Here is a 27271-nt window from a genome sequence, read left to right as displayed (position 1 = left end):
TGGGGTTTCTGACTGGTGCTTCCTCTTCTGAAGAGAAAAGACCCATTTCCTTGAGAGGATGGAGATGCCATTAAAAAGGTTTGACCTGTGCATAGGAGAAAAACTTAACATCGTCACCTTTTGACCCTTGGTGATTTTTTTTTCCTATTTATCTAACAATCATACCTTTTATACTAAAAGAAATTATTGCAGTATTGAACACCATGTAAGGACTCTGTATCTTGAGTCTTCAGCGTGTATTGAAAGGCAAAACTGGGGTAGCTATGATGCCAAAGGGAAAGTAGATTCTCATGTAGTTCATTTTAGCAGTCCTGGGAAAGAAGATTGTTTCTTTCCGATGAACTTAAGTATACTAAATTGACTTACATTATTTTGAATTTCAGGAGGAGGAATTTAGGCTATACCTTTGGGGGATAAAAAAAAAATTCCAACTCTGTGCATCTAGAGACATTTACATGTTTTCCAACATGTTCTAGAATCTTCTTGGGGGGAGAAAGACTGTTAACTCTGCTTTGAGTGGCTTTTGTGATCATCTTTATAAAATCCAGGTGAAGGCTTAATAGATTTTCCCAGTCCTTTGTTATAGTTATTCAGAATATTTAAAGAGGAAATGTGCTCTTTAAATTGGAGGGAATGAGACTTCCTTATCACTTAGGCACACGCAAGGAAATTCACAACTTAGAGGTGAGTCATGCTTGGCTCTAGGGAAATGATATTTTGGTTTCTTTTTCATAAGCAATTACTGATTTTTTATGTGTTTCTCTTTCACTTTTTTTGGTCTTTTACTCATGCTCCTATTTTGTGGGTAGCCAGATGTAATATTTGGCTGCAGAGTGATTTGTGTAGAAAAGGATTCGTAAACAGAGACTTTCCACTGGAAAAAAAATTATTAGTTGGTTCATTTGTCAGTTTTTACCATGCTCAGATTTGTGCGCTTGCTCTCCTGAAAACGTATGCCATAAACATTATGGGAAGCGGGCGGCTGGACCAGTTTGGGGAGCACAAGCCTGAATTTCTGCATGAGCTTAAGTTCATCAGGTTACGGGCGTGTTGTTTCTGCTGCAAACACAGACCAGTTTAGGATGTTCTGAATTGGATGGGGTCTTTCCAAACACACACACACACACACACACACACACACACACACACCCTTTATTACACAGAGTTCTCATTCCTTGAAATGCAGGAATCCAGAAAGAAGAGAGAAGTTTCTGAGGGGTTGAGTATCCTAAGACTGGAAGCCAATGAACCAAAGTGTTGCCCATAGTTCTGATGATCAGGAAGATTTGACGATGAAGGAAGGAAAGACTCTCTTCTGAAGGAAATCAGGACCATATATCACGGTTGCTAAGGAGAAGAGTGATGGTCTCACAGCCTGTGAAGCTTCTCTGTCTTTGCAGAGCTAAATTCTTCCTTCAGTATTCGAGGATGCGGATTCAGCCTGATGGAAGAGAACCTTGTTTTACACTCTCACACCCCTATCTCTGCCTCACCAAGTTTTGTGAAAAGGTCCTGCTATGGGTCGTTTTGCAAGTGAATGATAGAACTTAGGCCAAGTTGGAGTCCTCCCCCTTGGACTGTCCTGATATTTAAGAGTGGATTGTTACATCAGTGTTGGGTTTTTCACTCTGTATTTCCTTTTGATTCAAAATCCATTTTGGTTTTTCTCAGCTCTCATCTACTGAAAGAGACACATTTTTCCAGCACTCTCGCTTCTCCATCTTCATCTGTCTTTCTCCACCCTGCCCTACATACTCATATGTGGAAATTAACCCCTGCTTTGATTGGTGGGAAAATACTGGAAGGCCATTCACATTTCCTTATTGATGGCAAGGAGGAAAAAACCTTTTCTCTACCCTGTTAGGTTCAGTTCCTGGAAGCCTGCAAATTAAACTGACAAATGACAGATGAGCAAGAGAAAAGACTATTTACTTACATAAGGTGCATGCACACACATGAAGGAGTGCTTCGTGATGAGTAACTTGAAGGGACAGTTAGGATTTGGAGCTTTATGTGTATGGTATAGCTAATTTAGTAGGAGAAAGAGTATGGAGCAACAGCCTGTAGGGGAAGAACAAATAGGCTTCTTTATGAAAGACAAATGACTTTTTAGGAGAACAAATAGGAGATAAGAAAGTTTGTGAAAATGTTGGTTTATGCAAGCACAAGCAGTCTTTCTATCTTTTTCATAGGCTGTGAAATTCCTCAGAGATGGGATTTATGGTAGGTTTACTCTGGTCTCTCCCCTGGGATTAGAAGCCACTCCAAAGAGGGAATTTATGGTAGTCCTCATTTCTCAGAAGTTTCTGCTTTTAGTCAGATAATGGAAGCTCTGAGAAAGCTGCTTTCTGCATGTGTTGGATCTCAAACATCTTCATCTTAAAATAATCTCTGTGTCGACTCTGGGATTCTGAGTGGGTCCCCACAGTGACAGCCAGGATCCCTCCTGCATCTCTCTGTTCTCTGACGTCCGATGCTGTTTCATAGTGGGTGTCTGAGACCAGTGTCACCCCAGCCTCTCCTTGGGCACCCCGATAGTAGAGACAAGATCACATTCCACACGTTTCTGGAGCCTCAGTAAGGCTGAGGTGCAAAGGGAATGGGGGAAGAAGTCTTCAAAATAACGGAGGCAAGGGGCACCTGGGTGGCTCAGTCGGTTAAGCGCCTGCCTTCGGCTCAGGTCATGATCCCAGGGTCCTGGGATCGAGTCCTGCATCGGGCTCCCTGCTCAGCGGGGAGTCTGCTTTGTCCCTCTCCCTCTGCCTGCAGCTCCCCCTGCTTGGGCTCTCTCTCTGAAATAAATAAACAAAAATCTTTAAAAAAAAATAACGGAGGCAGAGCTCAGATCCGCTTACCACAGATCTCCCTGGTTCCCTCCTTCCCCACCTTCTTTATCTTTGCTTGTTGTTGTCCTGCCTCAGTTCTGACCCAGTGATCTTTCACTTCTTTTACCCTCCCTCCTTCCCTCCCTACATCTATCCTTCCTTCCTTCCTTCCTTCCTTCCTTCCTTCCTTCCTTCCTTCCTTCCTTCCGAGAGCATAATGCCATGTACTGGCTTGATCGTCTCTTTCAATATTTTCTTCTTTTCACAGAACTTGTACTCCACGCTTTAAAAGCCTTATCTTGTGTTGTGTTTACAACAGCCTTGCTGGGCCTTTTAATAAATTACACGGCTAAGGGTCCTTCCCTCCGGACTCATATTGACAGGATAAAGCAAAGAGCTTTATCCTGTGCTTTTGAGCTGTCCTGCCTACAAAAGTGTGTTGCTGGTGTACTGTTTTTAAGCCTTTTATGATGGGGAAAGCTGCAAAACAGATTCCACTTTCACCTGCGGTAAAGCCTAGTGAGGTGACCAGGACCGTGGTGGTGCCCCTCACCTGGTGCCCCGTGCACGGCCCACCTCCTTGTCCACGTCTGGCGGAGCTCCTGACACCTGACCTGTCCACCCTGCCCCAGGAGACCATAGGGATCAGATGGTCATGTGGTGCAGAGTCTCAGAGAAAACAGAAATGACACTATCACGTGAATGCAGTTAGACCCCAGCCAGTGTGTAAAATCTTAGAGCCGCCTTCTGCCTGTATTTCTTGGTGGACCAGTATCTCTATGTTTAGTGCGTCCTCGTGAAAGAGAGTTGTGCGAACACTTGCCCTCATTTGTCGACCAACTCCAGACAAGCCAGGTTATTGGCTCAGGCAGGAGCCTGCGAGGTCCAAACAGCATCTTCCCCGCATCGCACGAAAATCCACAAGCGTATGGCCATACTGAACCCGTAGCGCTCGAAAATAGATGGAAATCATGTTATACGCTAAGCTTAATGTAGTTTGAGTCGTTATACACATAACATTTATTTTTATTATTTCTTCTCTATGTGTTTAGCTTGAAACAATCTCAAACGTACAGAAAAATGACCAACTGTTAAAATTATATAACATTTCATTAAAATTAAATTATATTCTTTCTCCTGGTCGATTTGAGAATAAGTTATTGGCATGATGCCCTATCGCCCCCAAATACCCATTTCCTACAAGCAAGGATGCTCTCCTACATAATCAAAATCAGGACAGTGATACATATGAGAGTGGTCCTCATACCACACTCAGGTCTCACCCACTGTCCGTGCTGTCCCTCGGGCGGAAGAGCCCAGTGCAGGGTCTCACGTTGCATTGGGCTGCCCTGTCTCTTCCGGTCCCCTTGCTTCCCGACAGTTGCTCAGACTTTTCTTTGACTTTGATGACCTTGATATTTTTGAAGGGCATGGACCACTTACTTTGTAGAATGCCACTTCATCAGGAGTTTCTTTTATGTTTCCGCATGACGGAATTCGGATGATGCATCAGGAGTATCACAGAAGAAAGGACCTTCTGCGCCCTGCATCCTGCCTGCTGGCGTACGATCTCTGTTTGCCTCCTCCCTAGGGGTGTTTACTTTGATCACCTAATTAAGGTGACGTCTGCCATGCTGCTCCGCGGCAGAGACACTTGGTGGGGGCGACACTCCGTACTCTGTAAATATCCACTCCTTGTCAAGCTTTCAACATCTTCAGACCTTTGTGACTGTATGAATTCACGGATTCCTGTTTTACTCAGTGGGTTGAAGTCATCAACTATATTTGTGTCTGTATGAATTCATGGATTCCTGTTTTACTCAGTGGGTTGAAGTCATCAACTTATCGGATGCTCAGGTTGTCCCAGATTTGGCCAGTGGGGACCACACCCAGAAGGCTTTTTTTTTTTTTTTAAAGATACTATGTATTTATTTGAGAGAGAGAGTGCGCACAAGCAGGGGGAGAGGGAGAAGCAGACTCCCTGATGAGCCGGGAGCCCGATGCGGGGCTTTATCCCAGGACCTGATATCCTGACCAGAAGCCTAACGGACTGAGCCACCCAGGTGACCCCACCCCCACTCCCCAAGCAGGCTTTTTGTTTATCACCTTGACTTTTCTCCATTAGTCTTTGATACTTTGTTACTTTCTGACCCCATCAGTCTTTGATACTTTGTTACTTTCTGACCCAGTAAGCTGTTCCCAGATCATCTTGTCCCTTCTCTGCCCTAGTCCTGGAGTTAGCCACCTCTCCAAGGAGACTTGGCTTTTTCTCAGGATCGGTGGTGGGTTTTTTTTGTTTTTTTTTTTTTGGTGGGAGGAGGTAAAAAATGATATTTAGCAACCAAGACCTTACATTAGTAAGCTCACTGCTGTGAGCAGGGATGTGTGTGTGTGTGTATACCCACGTAAGTGTATACACACACATACGTACAAAAACATATTTACATTTACATTTCTGTTGGGTTTTGAGCCCTCATGACCTCCTCCATGGTCTAAATTTTGCTACAAGGGCTCTTCGGACTGAACATATGATTTTACTCATGGTTGAGATATATTGCAGTGACGTAGGAAGGGCATGCAGTGATGTCATGAGGAAAAGAGATGCAGGTGGGGTCTGGAAGAGTCTCTGTGTTCAGGCCTCCTTATGCTCTCTCCCCCAGGGAGGGTTTCCAGAGAGCACTCTGCTTCCCCAGCAGCGAAAGTGCGTATCACATGATGTTTCTGTCCAGAGAAGCCCAGGCCTGAGGCTTTTACTGGGGGCTGGTCCCATGGGCAGCACTCTGCCTGGCATGGATCAGGGAAGCAAGTGGGTTTGCCCAAACAGTCTGGGTGTGGTTCACCACCTTGATCACCTCCAAAATGCAGTTCCCAGATACCAGCCATGGGCCCACCTTGCAGGCGAGCTTCTCTAGAGATAGCAGCTTCAGGCCTGCAAGCCTGGCCCTTCTTGCACACTTGTGACTGAATTCAGGCTCCAGTCCCCCCCTCCCCGCCCAACACTGCGGGGGGTCCCCTCTGGCCTTTTCCTTTCTTGTATTTGCACCCCCCCCCCAACACACAGGGGAAACTTGGCTCACACTGTCTTCAGTCTATTGATGTGTTTGGTCAGGCCCCACTCAGGAACCAGTCTCTTGTCCTTTTGTTCTTCTCTTCACCCCCATCCGGGCCCTCGCACCTGACCCGTGCCGGGCTGTCCCCCATGGGCAGACATCCTCTGTGTTCTGAGCAGGACAGGGATGCCGCCATCCTGCCTCCCTCCTCACCTGCCACAGGTCTGGATCCTCTTAATTAAGGAGGGCCCTTGGGACTGACCCCACAGGAGAGGGGGAGCCGGACCGTAGCCCACGGCCCCTCTGGTGTTAGAATGGCCCTCCGTGGTTGTTCCAAGTCGGACTCAAGTAGCCAGGCCCTTTTGCCCTATCACAATGACTCCTGGCATGGGGGCCGCCCCTGGGAGGGGAGGGGGCAAGCTCTTGCAGCCGGGCAGACACTCTAGGGCCAGCAGCTGTGCCGACAGTGGGGATGGGAGGTCCCGGCAGCATCCGCCCGGGGACGGGACACCGCGGGTCCCACTCTGCCTCTCCAGCCTGCACACCTTCCCTGCCCAGTCTCCCCGCCCTCCTACTCCACCACCATGGCTTTTCGGTGGAATTGTTCCAGAAGGGCAGGCAAGGGGAGGGGATTCCATTACTTTTAAACCATACTATAATCCTATTTTCATAAATTTAGAGTGGCATTTCCTAATTGGGAAAGGTCTACTAAAGCCTTGCTTCCACGGAGTCATCCCAAACTAGAAGGGAGGAAAAAGCCGACCCTTCTCTATTTCCCGCAGGGCATTTGTTCTTGTCCTCTTCACGTCCCTCGAATGCGTTTCAGGAAGCTTTGGAATTTGGAGGTCTGGGAACATCTGTCTTTGGGCCCTACTTCCACAGGTTGAATTCGGACCCAATTTTCACATTTCTCCTGCTTTTTTTACTTTATATCATTTTATTTTTTTAAGGAACTTTAAGAATCTTGACATTGAGCTCTTTGGAAGAGAGAGCCCTAGGGCTACCAAAACTGCAGTGGGAAAAACTGCCAGGGAAGTTGTACCAGGAGCATCTTTTTATTCTGCCTTCCCCAGAACATGAGAGACATGCCGTGTCCACAGAACTGTGCTGGTTTTATTATGAAGCACAACAAAAATCAGCGAGCAAGAACTACCCAAAAATGAATCACAGAGCCCTCCTCGGAGTGGGGGGTGTGTGTTCCTACATCTAGGGTCGATAGAGGTCCTAGAAAAATCAACAGTTGTTCAAGGGTATGCGATTTAAAGCATGATCTTATCCACAAAGAATTGCTTTTTAGTTCTTACTACACAGAAAGCCAAGCTTGGCACTTCAGAGAAATGCAAGAACAGTCAATGCAGAGGGGCTGGGATTTGAAAGACCAGAGAATGAACACGTAGTCCAGTTTTTTCAAGTTAGAAATTAATTTCTTTGCTGTTGTTACTGTAAAAAAATGATTTGTTGGGAGGGGGAATATTTTTCTAGTCTTCAGAAGCATAAAAAGGCTAGTTGAAAGAAACTCAGAATCAGTTTATCCTATTTATTTCTATCACCGCATTATTCTTAGGGAACCAGATCTAGGTTTTGAATGTAGTACTTCATTTGCAAATTACTGAAGTGATGCTCTCCTTATGTTACGCTGTTTGCACGAATCACCTGGTGTCCCTGTTGTTTTGCGGCTGACTTTTGAAAACATGCAACACAAGTGTGCAGAGCGGGTTTGGCAAAGAGCTCGTGCCCATCACCCTTACCGACGTGGACAAGCAGGAGGGCAGCGTTGGCTTACTTGGTAGTTCACGCCTCTGGATTGTGGTTAGTTTTCCACGAGTGTTATCCACCAGAGCTCCCGCTTTTTTTCTGGAAGATAAATTGTTGTTCAAGATTTCAACTTGAGGGTGCCTGGGTGGCTCAGTCAGTTAAGTGTCTGCCTTTGGCTCAGGTCATGATCCTAGAGTCCTGGGATGGAGTCCCGAGTCCGGCTCCGGGCTCAGCAGGGAGCTTGCTTCTCCCTGGGCTCCTCCCACCTTTTGTTCTCTCTCTGTCTCTTTCTCAAATAAAAAATAAAATCTTGAAAAAAAAAATTTCAACTTGAAAATCAGGGTGCACCTCAAGGGCGTAGTTGAACAGCCCCATGGTTTTGATGCATTCTTCATGCCGGTGGACTCTGGGTTCTGTGACATGTCAATTAAATAAATACCGGTTATCTGCTGCTAATGGAGAAGTTTATAAGTGTTTTGTACCAACAATATTTTAAAAATGTGTTGAAAGGTGGTTCGAACCTACATCCAAGTACCCCTCTTTCCAGCCAAGCATTATTTACATGGTTATCACCATAAATATTTGGCCCAGGGCTTTGGTGCCCATTTTTGAACCGAGAATCCATTCAACCTGCTTTCCAGAAGAAGTGGTCTTCAGTTTTATGTTGGTGACTTCACTGCATGTGGTTTTTCTTAGGCAGGAGAAAGTTGGTTTTTTTCTCAAAAGTAAGGAGCAACAAATGACAATATCTGGATTTCAGAAGCGTTCTGGAACGGGTATTAAATACTACGGATACCGCAGTGAGACAGTGCCACGTGGAAATATCTGTGGTGGTGATTCATCGCATGCGTGGGCTTTCTTAAAAACATTACTCTGAGCTCCGAAGGAACGATAAAAACAAATGGCGTGGAAATCACACACAGTCTACTTCACTGTTAGAAAATAAAGGGGCTACTTTCAGAACACGCCGTACACAGTAGGTCTAAGTAACTGTGTGGTCTTGCCATTGCTCTTCCTCATTTCTAGGTACAGAGGCAAAACATACCGGGCCGTGGCCAAAATCGTGCGGACATCGGACCAGGTAGCAGATTTCTGCCGGCGGGTCTGTGCCAAGCTGGAGTGCTGCCCAAATTTGTTCAGTCCCGTGCTGGTTTCGGAGAACTGCCCAGAGAACTGCTCCATTCACACCAAAACCAAGTACAGTAAGTTCAAAGAATGAGAAGAGTATTGGGCTGGGGGCCTAAACTGTGGGATAAGGTAGCTGATGGGTTTCTAAAAAAAAAAAACAAAACAAAAACCTTTGAGTAATTTTTCATGGGAATTGCTGTGAAAGAATTCTTTAAGATTTGCTGTGGCAGATACTCACGTGTCTCCAGCCCAGTGGAGGGACAGGATGACAAAGAAGAGATGGGAAGGGCTATGCTGTGAGTTTCAGGACATTGGTGGGTTTGGAAATTTATCTGGCGGAAAGGAGAGCTGGATAAAACTGGTTCTTGGTAACGGTTGGTAACCAGCATTGCTTTCTGGGTCCTTAGGCTGAGGAGGTATAGAGAGCGCCTTTGCTCCCCTGGACGGTGAGCTCCTTGTCATAGGCTGCTTCCCCCTATCTATACCACCTCCTCGGAGCTCCCTGGACGGGGGGTGTTTGGAGGGTGCAGAAGCCCGCACTCTCCGTGCTCCCGTGGGGTCAGCTGTCCCCCTGCCCTGCCTTTGCTCTGACCACTTCCTGGCAGGATTTTCGGGCTGTCTACCCCACACGTGTGGTGCTCAGCCTTCTCTGGTGGCCTCTCCCAGCTCCCGTCCTCCTGTCCTTCCTCAGCTCTGACCTTTGTCCACATGCACCGTAGCCACTCACAGACACCTCCACCCTGGTTATGTCAAGCTCTGACAGCTCCCTCTGATCCCCGCTTCTGCTCTCGCCACCTCCCCGCCTCGGTTATCTCTGACCCGGGCGTGACTGCGCCGCCGTCACGGTGGCCTGGAGGTTTGCTCTCCCAGCCTGCTTTCCGGCTACCGGCGTATTGACAGGACTCGGGAGTGCAGTCCGCGTGCTGGGAGCCCCAGCTGGTTGAGACTGATCAGCCCGGGTGTCAGAACCAGGAATCGGAACGGACTTGAACCACCGTTTCGAGTGTGAATCTCCTTGTAGTTTTCTCTGTATGGATGCATGGATATGCTAAAAACTCTTTTCCACGCCATTCCTGCTAAGAGTCAGCGCCCTTCTCTGTCAGGTTGGGCCACCTGGCATTCTGCACCCGCGCTCACGCATGGAGAGCCACCGGTGTGTTGGTAGGATGTGGTGACGTCACAGTCTTCTCCAGACAGTGGTGACATCACTGACCTTTCTGGAGAACTTGGTTCCCCCTCAAGTTACCTTTGGTCAGAGGAGAGACCCCCTGGAGCAGGCTGCTCAGTAACAGATGCTCCTGAATTACAAAGGACTTGACTGAGAGCTAAACTCTCCCTTGAATGTTTGCCTTAAAAACGGGAAGAGGTGGGTTACCACAGCTTGAATTCAACACGACCGAAATGACTTCGAGATTTTTCTGGGTCTCGTGTGATAAAACGTCAAAATCCTAAGATCCCTGGGTCAACGTATAGTAAATATTGCTGCAGATTGAACTGATGCTCCAGAGGGAAAGGACAAAACCACGCTGGGGAGGAATTGAGAGCACCAAGGCCAGCAGTCACCCCAGTGTGACCCCAAGACTCTGAAAGTGTGCTGCACTTTTGTTGTATTCGGTAAAACTGCTCTGATTTCCAGCGTCTGGCTTCTAGGAAACCTCCGGTAGACGTGCACTGTGTTTTCTCAGCCCTCAGATCGATTTCTTGGGTGTTCGGGATGATTTGATAGTTATTCTAGCTGTGTTTGAAGGACAAGGCGAGTGTAGGGTCCCCCTACTCCTCTGCCATCTTAACTCCCCTCCTGGCTTCTCAGGAACCAAACTGCACCAGACTTATCTTGCCCGCACGGGGCCCTGGGGTGTGAACAAATGCTTGTCCACCTGTAACTGGTACGTAGGGACCACTGTGAAGCATCGAGTGTCCTGCTCGGTCCCACTGGGCTCATTTCGCATGTGGGGCCGTCGAGCGCCAGGGCCGGGTATCTTGCCCGTGGGAATACAGCAGCGTGGGTGTGCATGGGGGCCACGCTCCGCCACACATCACGTGCTCCATGGAAGCCTAGCAGCTGTGTGCTTGGGCATTTGTCTTGGCTCCTTCCGACCGTAGATAAAGGTTCCCTTTCTGCAGGTGGTTCTGTATGGAATAATGGGGGTTTCGTTGTGGGATGGTCGAGACTTCGGGTAATGAGTCTCGATCAGGATCTTAATTGAAAACTGGATCCTTAGGAGTGGTTTCGATTAGTTGAGTATACATTTAATTTATAAAATACGGCAGTCGTTACTGGACGTTGGTAACTCTCTAATGGGTGCTCTGCGTGTTAATAGAGACTTCTATCGAGGTGCTGGCAGGGTTGGTTTCTCCTGAGGCCTCTCTTTGGGCTGCAGACGGCCGTCCCTTCTGTCCTCACACGGCTGTCCCCCTGTGCTCGCCTTCCTGCTGTCTGTCCCTCTTCCTGTAAGCAGGCTGGTCCTATAGGATGAAGGCCCTATGCTTTGGACTTCATTTACCCTTAATCACCTCCTTAAAGACCCCATCTGCAAATACAGTGCCATGCGGGGTGAGCGCTTTAATATTTGAATTTTGAAGACATGTAGTTCTGTCCCTGACACCTTCTAACCATGAGGGCACGGGAGAAATGTTCCCAACAAAAGAACGATCTTTCTCTCTTCTCTTTTCTTTTCTTCCCTCTTCCCCGGTCTTCCTCTGGTCTCTCTACTCTCTCAGTGTCGATGTGCTTCGTGTGTGTGACCTTTAGAAGATGTTCTTGATCCTCTCTCTCCTTGCAGCCTATTACTATGGAAAGAGAAAGAAGATCGTGAAGCCCCCAATCGGGGAAGCCAGCACTGAGAGCGGACACCCGAAGCCAGCCAGACGTAGGAAACGGCGCAAGTCCATCTTTGTGCAGAAGAAGCGGAGGTCTTCCGCCGTGGACTTGGCTGCAGGCTCGGGGGAGGTATGTCCCGCTCAGAGCACCTTCCTGCATGCGTCCGGGACGCGCGGCTGCTCTCGGCCAAGGCCGCAGCCGACGTGTGATGCTGAGTGCTTGGAAACTCCAGGCACCAGGAGCCCTGCAGATTCAGCCCGCCTGGCCATGCGAGCTGGGAGAGGGCGGTGACGGGGACCGTGGTGGGGACCGCAGGATGGGCCTTGGGCCACCCCCCCCCCGGCGGTTTGCACAGGGCCAGCTGGATTCAGTGCCTTCCCTTCTCCCCAGGAGAGCGAGGAAGAGGATGCGGATGCCGATGCCATGGACGAGGACACTGGGAGTGAGGAAACCAGCTCCGAGCTCCGCGATGACCAGACAGACACCTCTTCGGCTGAGGTCCCCTCCGCGCGGCCCCGGAGGGCCGTCACCCTGAGGAGCAGCTCCGAGCCCGAGCGCCGGCCGCCCGTGGAGAGGCCGCGGCGGGGCCGGAGGGCGCAGGCCGCCTCGTGTGCCAAGGGGGCAGAGCAGGGCGTGGCCACTGGCCAGGACCCAGCAGGGGTAAGGCCCGCGGGGGCCCCCAGCTGGGCTCTGTGGGGCCAGGGCTGTGGGCAGGGTGTTGAAGAAGGAAGCCAGTACGGTGCAGGGCCTTGACTTGGGGCTCTGCATTTAAAATGGCAGAGTAATGGCAGCTCCAGCCTGGTGCCGAGTCTGGGGAGAAGGCCTGGTGGTTTCCCATCTCAGATGGAGTCCAAGGGGCGTGAGAGCTTTTCTTCGGAAGGTTTTCCAGCCACAGAGGATTCTTGTCAGGAGAACAGACAGAATAGGTCCTCAGGGTGCCATTGGACACAAGGCTTCCCCTTCACAGGAGACGGCTGAGTCAGCGTACCAGATCTCCCCCAAACCCCCAGGCCGTAAGTGGTCAGCCGGGAGGTCATGGGCACCGTCATCACCAGGGTAGAGGGGGAAGAACTGGCTGCCTCCTGTGCATTCACATGCCCCGTACCCTCTCTCCGCAGTCAAAGGTGCATCCTCACTAAGCAGGCCCAGGATTTCCTGAACTGGGTTTTCAGCAACTGCTCTCACGGCGCCTTTTTTTCAGCATCTAACGGCACACAAGCCATTGGAGGCAAAATCATAACCCAGCTGAGCTGCTAAGAAAGTCCCTCGAGCCCCAAGTCTCGGTGGCTTGTCCAGGTGCCCAGGGAGAGGCCAGAGGGAGGAGGAAAGTCTGGCTCAGGTCTGCGGGGTTTACCGAGTGTCCCGCCGACCCTGCAGGGATCGAATGACCTCCTGCCTCCCTTCTCCTGTCAGGACCCGAAGCAGGAGGAGGAGGAGAGGCTTGTTCTGGAGAGCAACCCGTTGGAGTGGACGGTGACCGACGTGGTGAGGTTCATCAAGCTGACGGACTGTGCCCCCCTGGCCAAGATATTTCAGGAACAGGTGCGCTGGTCCTTCTGCTGTGTTTCTTGTATTTTCCTTTGATTTTCTGGTTTAGCTGCTTTCTGTGACACGGCTCTGGTAGGGGAATGGGGTACTCCCTCGTGACTGCGGGGGGCTGGGGGATGGAAACCTGGCTCACACGTGGTCCCTGCTGACACCTCTGTGGGGGGCTCTTTGCTGTCCAGCAGAGACACAAGTCCCAGCCCAGTCTCCCTTGTCAGGGGCTGGGAGCCTGGGGCCGTCTGGCCTTTGTCGCCATCTGGGGAGGGGGGTTTCTGTCTCCCTAGACTACCCTTTTCCCGGTCCTTCCGCTAGGAAGAGCAGGCTTCCCTTGGGTCTCTTTTCACCCATGCCCGGGGGCAGTATTGGGTGGCCAGCTTCTGTAGCAGTAAGTCTTGGACGTAGGAGGCATGCAGATACCCAAGCGTTCAGCACCGTGCCCTCTTGGGCTTCCAGGTCCCTGCTGGTCTGCCTTCTCTTCTCCCCACCTTATGTTTGTTTGATTCATTAGTTCTATACAGCAGGAGAAACAGGGAAGGGATGTGTCCCCATCTTCCCAGAGGCGGAAGCCCTCCGTTTGCTGTGTTTCTCTCAATGCCCCTCTCCTCACTGCTTTCGTATTTCGCTCTTTCCTTTGTAACAACGTTAAAAACCTGTGGTATGTTCGGTTCCATGCTAGTGATGGGTAAATGCAAAACAATCAACATAATCTATACTTAAAGGAATTTTGATTTTGTAGATGAGACGATGAGAATTAGCTAAAGCGTAAGACATGCTTTGAGCCCTAAGAAAGGAGGAATTTTTTTACGTTGCCCCTTAAATTAATATGGAAAGAAATCGCCTGTCTGGACCCAAGCCACCTTGAAGGCTGCTCCCCGGCCTCCCATGGAAGGTCCAGGTGAAGCCTGTGACCTGTTCTCCCACGTTCACGTGAAGGGTTGCTATTTCTCACACTGTCTCACAGCGTGAATCTGTCTTTCAGGACCTCGTACTTAAGAAAGGTACTGTTTACCATGTGATCAGTTAAAGATGTGTCTCTCTGGTCTTTTTTTAGATTATACCAACCGATACTCTAGAGAGAGGGTAATAACTCAGGCATTCAATCAGGAAGGGAAGAAGAAAGGCCTCTGATACCCCTGCACCCAGTGAGTCCCCCAGATCTTCTTCCAGGCCCACGTGTGAAAAGCAAATTAATGTGGTTCCCAGCTCATCCCAGGAGGGGGTGGCTCTTAGCATTCAGAGGTCCCATCTGGTCGGCCCCCAGAGCCTCCAGGAGACCCCAACTCTGTGCACGTGAAGGGGGAATGGCGACTACAGGGGTTTGCTGTTACCAGCACCCCCTCTCTGAGTGACACACAAAAGCAAATAGGAAAAAGCTGCATCAGACGTAAAGAACTTAGTAATGAGCCTGTCCCTTCATTTAAAACACACGGACAGGGAGAGAATTGTAAGAACCGTGAAGGCTTGTGTGGTTTGGGGCATCTCCATCTTGAAAACACAAATAAAGCAGATTGAACTCCTGCTAGAAGCATTGTCTAGTGTAGCATTTTCCGAAGCGGGCATTTATCAGTAGTGGCCCTGAGAAGACGCTGAGTGCCGATGACCCAGAGCTCAACACGTGGGTCTGTGTGGTCGTGTGTTCATTCCGAGTGCACCGACGAAACGTCTGCTCGTGGGCCTTAACTATATCTAGAAGGCAGATGTGGTAGGCAGCGTTTTAGGTTAGTCTCAAGTTGTGTTTTTGTTTTGTTGCGTTTTAGACTCAAAGGCGCACTTTTGGCTGGAAATGGTTTTTAGCTGGGTTGTGGCCGAATAGGGCACAGCGCTGTCCCGCCCCGACTCCGGGTCAGCGGTACGGAAAGAGGTGAACAGCCCCATGTGCGATTGCTTTCACAGGCTTCTGATGTGAGGCAAGAACGTGAAAACTAAGCTGACCTGGCCAAAAGGCTAAAATGCTACACATGCTGAGTCGTCCTTATTTGCACTTCTAAGCCCAGCTTCTTAGGGTGTGTCACGAAGTTCTGAGCCTTCCCAAGCCAGGGTGTCTAAGACACGAAGCGTGCCTGGCACGTTCCCACTTCCAGAATCAGACGGCAGGCAGGGCCCTGCCTCTCACACTGGTTAAAAACTTGGTCCTACTACGTACCTACTTATTTCTCTTAAGAGACAGAAAAATAGGTAGACTGTAATTGATCATAGTTGTATTCCTATTTCATTTCCAATTTCACGGGAGGCGTTTCCCTAGCCGCAATAAGAGGCTGTTGCCTGCTTTGCTGTCTGAAGCGCTTGGCGTTTGAGTCCTTTCTGTTCAATCAGCTCCCGTAATTACTAATTTTTGCTAATTTGTTCAGTCATCTTTGAGCCCAAGTGCCCCACGGTCCTGATTTGAGGAGGCCTCCGGTGGGTCCGTCTACCCACAGTGTGAGCTTTTCGATGACCTGCGGGGGGGGGGCGGGGGGGCAGCTCTGTTCACAAGTGTGCGAGAAACTCCGGTACGTGGAACAGTAAGAGCTCTGTGCACACCTCATGGAGGTGTAAATTCAGGGCTGTCACAATCACCAGCAGCATTTACAGAAAGTATAAACTTCCCATTACCAGAAGGTATGCCTTTAATTCTGAAATGTTAGGCAACAGCTTAAAGCATCTATACTCTGTATTTCTACTGAGAACGTGTACATTATACAGTAAAACTCCACACATCCTCTAACTAAGAAAAACATGAAACTCTTAAATACAATTTGGCCTTAAATAGAATGTGGCCCTTGGTCCTTGCGGTGCCGTGCCTATTAGTATGGGGCCCGGTTTTGCTGCCCCCTCGCTGCTGGCTGAGCCCAGAGAAAGGCCTTTCTGTCTCCCTGCACACTGGAGTCTGTGTAGACAGATTCATTCTCCCGGGTGTTTCTCCCCAGCTCCGCTAGTCTGCACCACACCAGGGCTCCATGCGGCCCCAGAGACCACGAGACCATGTGTACCAGCCCGTAGTCAGACAGGTTCAAGGACATGGACACGTCCATCCCTTCCAGCTTGCCCGCACTTGAAGGTCGCACCACGGAGCACGGAGTCTCCTCCCCTCAACCGTGGCCTCACAACCCAGCCATCTTTACCGTTGGGCGCTGCCCCCTCGCTGCTGGCTGAGCAGAGGGACGGAGGGTCTGGGAAACGCTCTCCCGTTGGGGGGAGGGGGGTGGGGGCTGTGATCAGATAAAGGTCCCGAGGCCGTTTAGAGGTCCTGACCATCATCCCTGTTTGGTTTCATCTGCCCCGAGCTCTCCGTGCAGCTTTCCCTCCGCCGCTCAGGGCCCAGGAGGCTGCCTGCCAGGGCCGGAAACTGCTGTATCGCCCCCGGTTCTGAATGCTTCCAGGCGCCTCGGAGCAGCGGGCTTATAAACAGTGGGCAACAGCTGTAGGAGCGGGCGGTGGCCTAGTCCAAGCAGGGGAGGTTGGGGAAGAGATCGCATGGCAGCAGGCAGACCGGCTTCTTGGGAAGGGGACAGGAGTGGCCGCAGGCTCCGGGGTGTGTGCGGCTAAGCGAGAGCACCTGCCGTGTCCTGTGCAGAGTGGTGAGCGCCGTGGTTTGGGCCGCGCGGTTGCAGGGATGCCCATGGGAGCAGGGCTGTGGGAGGCACAGCGGGTGGTAAAGGTTAGTAGAGTTTGCCACTGGTCAAAAGTGCGTATTTTCCCCAAAGCTGTCCCAGGAAAGAGACCCAAGTTCTCTGTCCAATTTTGTAAAATAATTTGTGGCATCGCTCAGGATGAACACTCGGGCTATACCGGAAAGAGTCCGGGGCCCTTCAAGCTCTGTAAACCCCGCATTCACTCCCGGGGCCTGTCACAGATTCTGCACTCCGTTGGCAGAGGCCCCTCGAGGTTTAGGAATAAACAAAGCGAGGGGCTATCTTGAGGTTTCTATCTGGGGATCGGAGACCGGAGTTCTCCCTCACCACTAGATGTGAGTTTTTATTTTGAGGATAGTTGTAGCTGAATAGAGTCGACGCTTCTCTTCCGTACTTCTTCCCATGTGAGGTCTCCATGAAAGAGTGGGGAGTCTTTGGGAGCTGGGGACAGGCTGGTGGAGGCACTTCCAGAAACCTTCAGAGTGTGCGCCCCAGCTCACATCTCCCTGGATGGGAGCCCGATGGCCCCATCAGTAGCATCTGTGCTATAGACTGAAGCTGCTGTCCCCCATGGTCATGGGGTCATGGGGTCAGGAGCGTGGAGCCCCCGTGAATGGATCGGTGCCCTTGTAGGAGAGCCCACAGACAGCTCCCTGGCCCTCTCCCTGGTGTGAGGACGCAGTGAAGCAGGGCCTCTCCAGTCACCTCCATCTGCCGGCAACTTGATCTTGGACTTGCCAGCCTCCAGAGCCGTGAGACCCAAGTGCCTGTTGTTTACCAGGCCCCCAGCCCGCCGTGTCTGTTACTGTGGCCTGGGGGACTCAGATGGCCCAAGAGTCCCCTCTTCTTTGTCTTCCCCTTCTGTCCACTTGCCCGATTCTCTCGCTTTGCCTTCACTCATCTGTTGACTTTTAGGTTCACCCAGACCAGGTTTTCCCATTTAGTCATTCAACAAACGTTTAATGAGCCCCTATTCTGTGTCTGGCAGGTATTTTTCTAGATGCTGAGGATAGCGCGGGGGAAACAAGCTAGAAAAAAGTCCCTTGCCCTTATTGCTATGCCTTCTCAAAAGTGAGTTAAAACGTGAGGCCGTCCCTGACCCCACCCTCCCCCACCCCCCAGCCTGTTGTGTGCTCGGGCTCGCATCCAGCTCTGTCTGCTAAGCTGTGCGGATTTGGGCCACCTGCATACGTGTGTCTGCTCCCCAGCCGGAAAACATGGGAGCCACGTCTCACTCGTCTTGTATCTCCAGTAGCTACTTTGGGGTCCGACATACGAATAATTTAACAAATATTTTGCAAATAAATGAAAAACAGCTTTAAAGACTTGGCACCTCCTCAGAAACTAAGATTTGATTTACCAAGGGAATCCCCTTCTCCTCCTTCCTGGGCTGTGAGGTGTGGAAAAATGGAGAAACGTAAAAGCATTTCAGAAAGAACAAGTGAGAGATACCAGCTTGCATCTGAGACGTAGATGCACTAATATGTTTTTATGGAGAAATGGTTTGTGCATCCCGAAGAGTGCCCATGAGACCTGTGCCTACGTGGCATACTGATAAGGTGAACACCTGCGAAAGCCACCGTCCAAGGAAGAATCTAGAACATTGCAACACGGCCGTATCTACTGTCCTATCACACTCCACTTCATTTCTACCAGCTGTAAATACTGTTCTGAAATTTGTATTGTTGTGTTCTTGTTTGATTTACTCTCACCTACGTTTTCGAGGTGATGCCAAAGGGTTTCCCAAAGTAGTTTCCCAGCATACATTTCTTCTTGTGCTCTAGGGCTTCCTGTTACCATATACTTCTCTGCCAACACCTAGCGTTGTGTGACTTCTCCACTTCTGTGGACATGAAATTGTATCGTGGGCCTCATTTGCACTTCCCTGATAAGGTCGACATCTTTTCCTAAATTGTTCATCATTTTTGTTTCATTTGTGAAATATCTACTCGTCCCTTTTGCCTAATATTTTTTTTATATAAGTCTTTCCGTTGTTGATCTGTGTAGGGCCTTCTGTATTCCGGGTATCACTGCCATCCTTTGTCCATTCTACATGGAGCATTCAGTTTGTGGTTGGGCTAGCCGCTCCGTGGCACCCAGTACTGGATCCCAGGGGTAGCACCCCAGTTCTGGGTGACCTTATCTCTTAACAGGCTCAGCTTTGCCACCCCCTAATAAATGTTCTCCCCTTCAGTCCCTCATGGCTTCCCCACCCTGCCTCCTAATTCATTCCAATACGTTGTGGCCAATATCAGCTTGCAGATGATCACATGCTATAATGTGACTTCTCTGCCTAACGACCTTTAGCGACTTTCTGGTCACACACCCCAGAAGCTCGTTTCCTAACTGCTGTCTCGGCCCGTCTCTGCTTTCCCTTCAGTGTCTCTGCACTCTCCTCAAATACATGCTCTCATGAACTGCTTGTCTTCCGTGGGTCCATCCTTCCCTCAGTGATTCCTCTCTGTCCTTAGGTCTGAGCTGGGGCATCACCTGATCTCTGAGGTGTTCCTTGACTCCTGTAAGACTGGCTGTGTTCCCGTCCCTTTGAGCCGGTAGCTCTGTGTCCACACTTTATTCTCTCTGTACTGTGTTGGTCTGTTCCTCATAATGGCCTACCTTGACGTTCGTCCTCTCCTGGGAGGGAGTCTGTTTTGTTCAGTGCAGTAGCCACGGAGGCCAGCAGAGCACCTGCCTCTCAGTAGGCGCTCAATAAACGCTTGCTTGTTGAGTAAAGAAATGAGTGACATCCTCCACTTAAATGTGGTGCATGCATATGGCGGCCACCTTCACTGAAATGGCCCGTAGAGCGTTACAGAAGCATTTTAGGGGGCTGGCTTTCAAGTGTAATTGAATCTATATGTCCAAGGATCGCCATCATGACCTAGTATGGATGTTTAGAGCTGCAGTTTTCCCTCCAAAGTTTAATATCAGAAAAACATGGTTCTAGGGGCACCTGGGTGGTTCAGTCGGTTAAGCATCTGCCTTCGGCTCAGGTCATGATCTCAGGGTCCTGGGATCGAGTCCCACGTCGGGCTCCCTGCTCAGCAGGGAGGCTGCTTGTCTCCCTCTCTCTCTGCCCCCTCCCCCCAGCCTCTCTCTCTCTTTCTCTCTAAAATAAATAAATGATTCTTAAAAAAAAAGAAAGAAAGAAAGCTGTGGTTCTAGTTCCAATATGGTCTTCAACTAAATGATCTTAGATAGATCAACTAGCTTTTCTGGCATTAATTTCCATCCAAAAAAAAGTGTCCTATATCCTAAAATAAGTTTCTCTTCTGCTCTTCATTGAACATAATGGTTAAGCCACCTGCACATGGTTTTATAACATCATCCTATTTCCTACTTACAACATAGTTTTCTCAGGCCCGTGATACTCACAAGACTTTGTATCCCTAGACCTTTCCCCCTCTGTCAAGTTTGATATGATGTAGGTGGATTTGCCTCTGAAAGCGGGAGTCGGGCTCCCAGGTCCCAGGTCAGGGGGTACCATTATTTGGTTCATGACCTTGAGCAGAACCTGTTTCTCAGCACTTCCAGTTTGCCCTTTACTACAGCCAGCCTTAGAGGTGGCGTCTGAAGAGCAAGTAAAGTAACGTGCAAAAGCACGATAGAAAAAGGAAAAAAAAAAAAAAAGAGAGAGACAGCATCAAAAATTCATTGACAGCTTCGTTAGTTTATCTGCTACTTTCGGCGTGTATTCAAGACTGATCGGTTTACTTTGGGGTTTGATAAGGTCCAGTTTGAGTCTTGGTCCTCAACCAGTATCAAGAGATCAGGGACTTGAGTCTGGCATTCATGATCTTCCACTTGACCTCTGTGATATATATCACCTCCTAAAACACTGGATTTCAGTAATTCATGCCACTGGCATATAGATTCTATCTAATGGATTGTTTCTAAATGTGTATATGCCTATAGTTTTTACCTTGGGCCTGGACTTGGGCACACCACAGCCTCGCTCACGTAATTGAGACAATTAATTGCGCCCGCATTGATGCCTCTAAGGTTGATGCTTAATTTTTATTGCTGCTGTACGTATTAGGGATTATGAGCACATCGAGGTGCCTTTTGAAACTGATCATACACTACATTATTCTTATTCCTACCAGTAGTCCTCCCAAGGCTAACCTTTATGCCCATTCTGGGTTGTTTTTTGTTTTGTGTGCTTTTGGAATTTTTAAGACCGCTAAATAAACCATTATCTGAAGAAAATAAGCTTCCTACATGTAACTCAGGATGCATGATGTCGGAGGTGCCCGTGTGCAGCGGTAGGACTAGTAAGTCTCCGTGGCTTACAGCAGGCTCACCGCTTCTCCAAATGGCAGAAATTCTAGTTTGCTGGGTGTGGTTTGTGCTCTCCTTCTACCACTAGTCTTTATTGTTACCTTCTCTTACTTCCTATGGAATGTGAAGACTGTCTTGGTGGATAGGAGGGAGGGATTGCACTTATAACCAATCACACAATATCTACATAAATAAACCCAGTTTATTATAGGAAGCAAGCTGGTGAAGAGGCAGAGATGTCCAGTGCAGGGGGATCTTAAAGCTTTGGGGTGGGCCTTGTCCCTGCCTTCTGCAGTGAATGCAGCTTAACAGTCTGATGACTCTGTCATCGCCTGGGCCCGGTGCACGGCTTCAGAGAGCTCACGAGGACAAGACCGGGATGCAGACCGTGCACACCTCATTCTGGGTGGTGCATGTGTGCAAATGGAGATGCGTGCCTTTGTGTGCGTCTGAATACCCGAGTTGTCCTCAGTAGCCAACTGCTCTGGGTAGTGGTACAGCTCTCCAGCATCTTGTCACCCGTTTCAATGGTGAAATGTCAGACTTTGGCAAGGAAGAGAGAGAGCTGCTTCTTTTAGTAGAGCGCTCTTTCCTAGTGCTCATGTGGAGTCACAGCAGAACACGAGAGGGACTGGGGTGGGGGCCGGGGGGCGAGGGGGGCTCTCCCTGCCAGGGGCTGGAAGCTTGGGGAAGAGGAGGTCCTGCAGCAGCTCACCTGTTCCACCCCCTCGACCCCACCGGCCTAGGCATGTGAATTTCACAGTAGCCAGAATTTTCGGAGCAGACTGGTTTTATTAACCAGAAAGATGAGAGAGTTCTCAGGCCAGGTTGGTATGTCTGCCAACGCTCTCCTGAACCGAAGGCCCCTGGCCCCCAGGATGAAGCCTGCCGTGACAGATGCCGTCCCTTGTGCCCGGTGCCTCGGCTCTAACGTGGCTTTGTCTCCTGGCAGGACATTGATGGGCAGGCACTGCTGTTGCTGACTCTCCCCACGGTGCAGGAGTGCATGGAGCTGAAGCTGGGGCCCGCCATCAAGCTGTGCCATCAGATCGAGCGAGTTAAAGTGGCTTTCTATGCCCAGTACGCCAACTGACGCTGCCCTCTCGGGAGTTGACCCAGAGTCGTGTGATGCGGCGTCGTGGGAAGGTTTGGGGACCGACGCTTTATTTCTTGGATGATAAGAGCTGGTACATACACTCTGTAGCAGTGAAAAGCAAGAAGCACGGAGGACCTCCTTCACCCTCCAGCCTGCGTGATAGTACCCCGTTTTCAAGCATACCCAGGGCCACAGCGAGGCTCCTGGAGTGGTGGACGCTGCGGGAAATGGGAGAGCGTCTCTGTACGTCCACGTCTCGCCTTTCTCCCTCCGGAAACCAGGCAGCTCCCTGTGAAGGGCTTTCCTCAGCCACGGTCCACTTTGCTTTGATGTCTTTTCTGAATGTGCCCAGGGAGGACACAGGCTGGTGGTTTTGCTCTGGTCGTTCCAGACGCTTCTTTCGTGACGACGCCCATGGGGCCGTGGCTGCGTGGCTCAGTTGGATCTTGGTGGCAACTTAGTTCTCAGACACACTTGTTGCAGGATGCGGTTACAAAAGGATGGGCTAGACTTGCATCACCTGTCACAGGTGCCTTTTAGGAAGTGGGGGGCGTGAAGGCAGGCGGCATATTGGAAGGAGACCGTTCTTCCCGAGTGACGGACATCCAGAGCCTGTGGAGCTTTCCGTTTGCAGTCTTTTATAGAACTTCACATATTGCTCACTTTCTCATTTAATTGTGACCAGATCAGGAGTGATTCCTTTAGTCTGTTGGGAAATGCTGAGCTGTGTATCGAAGGAAAAGCTTAACGTCAGAGACGAGGGGGAAGAGGCTTCGGGAAGCTTTTAATAAAGCAGCTGTGTCCCCATAGAAGGATCCCGCAGTGAGTGAGTGGCTTTGAGTGCCACTTGGATCAACCTGGCCCTGGGACGTCCGACGGGAAGCAGGGCAGCCACCTGGCTCGGCCCTGCTCTTCTGCTGGTCCGGCTGACGGCCCCCTGTGATCCTGGATGACCACATCACTCTGGAGCCTCTCGTCCGCCTCCTGCTAAGGGAAGGGTCTCAATCCGCCAACATTGAGACACCGTAGGTGAGAAAGAATCACATCAGCAGTGTTTACTGTTTCCGGCAGCCCACTCTGGCTTGGAGTGTGCCGAAGACATTTCTTGGGCAGTTTTCATTAAATCCGTGAAGTCACTTGTAGAGAGATCTGGGACTCTTGAGCATTGGCTGGGTTTTCTTTTTGTACCAAGCACTTCATCTGCGTATGCCTATGAGGGACCCAGTGTGCTCACTCCAACCCGAATGGATGGCCCTCCTCCGTTGGGAGGCGTCCAAATGCCTTTCGACGTGCGTGCAAGGAAACCAGACCTTGAGAGAGTCTGGACGTGGACACGGAGGGGAGCACGGCCTTCTGCTGCTCTTGTGCCATAATTACCTTGATCTTTTCTCCTTGATCACTATCCACTGCTGGCGGGGCATCATGGGGTGGGCTGCTGAGCTGTCCTCTTTCTGCATACATTGTAAAGCACGATTATCTGTCAGATTTTGCCAAGTTTGATGACCAACGCTAACCTTCATTCACGGTCTGTCCCTGTTAACAGATGCAAATGGAAAACCGATTTTGCCAGGTGAGTTTTTCCTTTCCACCCTAGCTGACTTCTCCCACCAAGTTTGAAACGTTTGGCAAGTGGGCTTGCCTGGGGACCTGTTCTGGAAGGACCAGCGTCCCACACCGGAAGCGCCCGTGGTGACTCGTGCTTGGCTCGCAGTCGGGGCTTCTGTGTCCCACGCCGAGGGGTCCGCCGCCTCCCGGGTTCCCACTCCTGCCTGCCTTCTCAGCCACATGCTTCTAGCCTTACACACTCAGCCTTGTGGAGTCGATTGGAAAGGGTATCCATTTCAAGATCTTTGGCATTTTCCCTGTGCTGACTCACTCGCGATCCTTCGCTGTGGCCTTTTCAAGCTGAGCTATTCCTGTCGCATCTGAAACCGGAGCGAGGGGGTGTGGTGGCTGCAACGTAATGTTGTACTTTCAGAACGGATGTCCCCTCCTCGTGCCCTTTCAAGGAAAGGCGCGGGGGAGGAGGTGCTACATGGGATGAGGCAGATCTTGCAGGCGTTGCTGGAGCTGGAAGGCCTCCCCTTGGCAGCCCGGGCAAGACACGGCCACCGTTGCTGGGGAAGCTTCCTGCTTCCGTGTGCCCGACACCTCCTTGTCCTCAGTCCCTCTCTGTGCGGCGATCTGTCACTTCACCCACGTCCACGTAATGGTGCGTGGTCAGCAAGACGTGGCCGGGGCCAGAGGCAGAAGGCCCGGCTCCGGGGTAACCATCACGAAGGTCCTGTATGTGTCCCCTCCTGGCCCTCCAAGAGCCAAGAAACCTTTTAGGGCCAAGAAGATGCTTTTGCTGTGAGTGTTGCCACCGTCCTCCTGAACTTGGATTCTTTGGGGGATTCCCACTGGTGGGTGTACTTCCTGTCGGTAGCAAGTTGGCAACGGAATGGTGAGGTGGTGTTCGTTCCTCTGTAGGATTCACCTCACGTCAGCTTCTGTCTTATCAGTAGGGCCAGTTTCCAAGGCACATTTTACCGTGTTGTTACTGTGTCTCTTAAGGCAGGAAATGCTGATTTTACACCTCTACCCACCCACCCCCGCCAGGACCACCACAGCCCCAGCCAAACGCTTCTTGGTTGAAATGCCAGCAAGTGACGCCTCTCCCCCGCTTCTCTGTCCCCAGATGCTTCAGTCTCTGCTCTGTCTCTATGATAATACTTCGGGACCAAAGTCCTGTCCTCTGTGTAGCCGGGTCCTGCGTACACCATGCCGCTCTTTACCTCCTGCAGCTGGTCGAGAAGCGTGTCTTCCTCTCCTGCCCCAGCGGACACTTGGCGTTCTGTACAGTGTGTATAACTTGAGAAGCAGAAATGCTGCCTCGTCTTTAAGGCTGACAGTCACGACGCAATCCCATCTGGAAACTAAGGGAGCTGGTTCGGCCCCTGCCTTCTTGACTGCGTCTGTATTGTGTTGGGAAACTATCCTACCCACAACAATATAAACCTAAAAAGAGCAGGGTACAGCTGGCATTGCAAACGAACTTCTTTGCTTTTCCAAAAAAAAAAGAAAAGAAAAAAAAAAAACCAAAAAAGGAAAATGGAAACCAGTTTCCTTCAAGTTGCGTCATCCAGAGAACTCATCCATCGCTTTTAAAATTAGGTTCATTTGATCAAAGTTTGACTCACACACAGTGTTTGGGCTGTGCAGCGATTAGGTTGCTTTACCTTATTTGATCATATTTGAAAGCGTATTTCCTGTGTTTGCTTTGATTGGTTCCTCGGTACATTAAAATGACTCAAACCTTTGACCCTGCCCCCTCTGACCCTTGCTATAATCTCTGGAAAGTTGATTTGGATCAGTCTTTGAAGCTTGGTCTGAGTGTCCTGACTCGTCTCTTAGAATGCTGAGTGTTGTATCAAGCAAGTTCTGAGATTTGCCTTTTATCTTAGACCAGACACCTCTCTAGGAGCTGTTCTCCCTTCATTTTGCAAGCACTAGGGGTTTTTGTAACTTCTTACGTAGAACACCCATTTATGTTTATTTCTGTATATAGAACTATAAAAACTGTATCGTTGAAATCTTTGTTGTGGTTTGAGCACCATTGTTGCTTTTTGGTTAAGGTGGTGAATCTAGGATCCAAGTATTCGATTCAGTCTTTAGAAAGCTGTGATCACGTGTGCAATTATTTCTGAAAGAAAAGATAGTAAGTGTAGGTCTCTGTAGTTTTTAAGGAAGCAATCGTTGAAGAGATAGACATACTGCCCGTTGTGTTCTGGTGCAATAACAAATAGCAAGGAGAAGCTCTGTCTTCAACTATTACAATGTAATGATTCTCTTACTCGTTTCCTGTTCTTTTCTGTTCAAGAGTTTTCTGGAAATGGCTTTCGTCCCTTTAACTTGGTTGAATATTTCAGTTGGTTCTCATAGCTTTCATCACTAGAGTTGGCTTACAAGTATCCCAAAACACGAATGCGATAAAATCGAATTGTGCTAGTTTTGACCCCCTGAATTTACCTAAAAATGGTAATTGCTGACACATGGTGCTGCTTTGGGTTTTGGTTAAAAGCATCTCTAGTTCAGGTGGTAAGAAGTAACCCAAACAATTTCCTCAGCGGTGGTCTTTCCATCTTCCTGGTTGGTTTTAAATGCTGAGGATTCCGTACTAGCGAACATGTCAATCTTGTCATGCAGCGAAGCCAGAGTGGTGCTCCCGTGGGCCTGGCGGATACCCTGAAGAAAAAGTAAAGTTCTGGGACCAGGGTTTGCTGAAAATCAGCTTATGATGGGAAATTGGAGATAATTTTTTTTTAAATGACAGAAGAAAGAAATCATCTCATTTGTTGTTCACGGTGGGAGCTAGCATGATATCCAGAAGCATAAACTGTCCCTAGTCGTGAATGTCAGAAGCCCTTTTACTGTTTTGCATTCCAGTTTGAGTAGTTTGTATTGAGATCTGATTCATATCTTGTGTACATTTCGGTGTGTAAAAGGAAAAATTCGTGTTCTTACTTTTGGAATTTGCAGGACAAAGGGCATGTTGTTGGTTTGCTGGAAGATTGTATTCTGTATATATGTTTTCATGTAAATAAATGAAAATCTATATCAGAGTTATATTTTAATTTTTATTCTAAATGAAAAGAAACCCTTTTTACTTGAAAAAATTGTAAGCCACATTGTTAATAAAGTAAAAATGAGTTCTATGGTGGTGTGTGTGTCTTTCTATGTAAGGTCACTAAATACTATCTTTAGGGTTTGCGTTTTGTTCTGTTTGTCTTTTCCTGCTACGCACTAAAACGTGTGTTTGTAGGGTTTTAATAACTATGGTTCTGAAAGTCCCGTGCGATCTTTCAGGGTTACCCGATAGCTTTGGCACTTTTTTTTTTTTTTTAAGATTTTATTTATTTATTTGACAGAGAGAGGCACAGCGAGAGAGGGAACGCAAGCAGGGGGAGTGGGAGAGGGAGAAGCAGGCTTCCTGCGGAGCAGGGAGCCCGATGCGGGGCTTGATCCCAGGACCCCGAGATCATGACCTGAGCCGAAGGCAGACGCTTAACGACTGAGCCACCCAGGCGCCCCAGCTTTGGCACTTTTTATTCAAGGCACTTGTGTTTATTCTTTTTATTGAAACATTACAGTGTGTCCTACACAATCGCCTCTAGGCT

The 27271-nt window shown here is 49.5% G+C and overlaps 1 protein-coding gene across 7 annotated transcripts in view; it reads left to right on the top strand.

Moving 5' to 3' along the window:
* SFMBT2 (Scm like with four mbt domains 2) overlaps positions 1–26809 on the top strand; it is a 229429-nt gene extending 202620 nt beyond the window's left edge. For 6 of the 7 annotated variants that reach the window (XM_081820544.1, XM_081820545.1, XM_081820546.1 and 3 more), the window contains 5 exons: positions 8657–8832; positions 11542–11708; positions 11970–12239; positions 12993–13121; positions 21969–26809. In XM_081820544.1, coding sequence (XP_081676670.1) covers positions 8657–8832; positions 11542–11708; positions 11970–12239; positions 12993–13121; positions 21969–22109 — 883 coding nt within the window. In that variant the 3' untranslated portion in view covers positions 22110–26809. The remainder of the gene's footprint in view (positions 1–8656; positions 8833–11541; positions 11709–11969; positions 12240–12992; positions 13122–21968) is intronic. The other variant, XR_014145456.1, reaches the window with a different exon arrangement.
* The last annotated feature ends 462 nt before the right edge of the window (positions 26810–27271 follow it).

The sequence above is a fragment of the Leptonychotes weddellii genome, chromosome 5 (genome assembly GCF_054177405.1).
Source record: "Leptonychotes weddellii isolate Sample4059 chromosome 5, ASM5417740v2, whole genome shotgun sequence".
NCBI lineage: Eukaryota > Metazoa > Chordata > Mammalia > Carnivora > Phocidae > Leptonychotes > Leptonychotes weddellii.
Note: the sequence above shows the minus strand (reverse complement) of the source record. Positions and strands in the feature narration are given on the sequence as shown.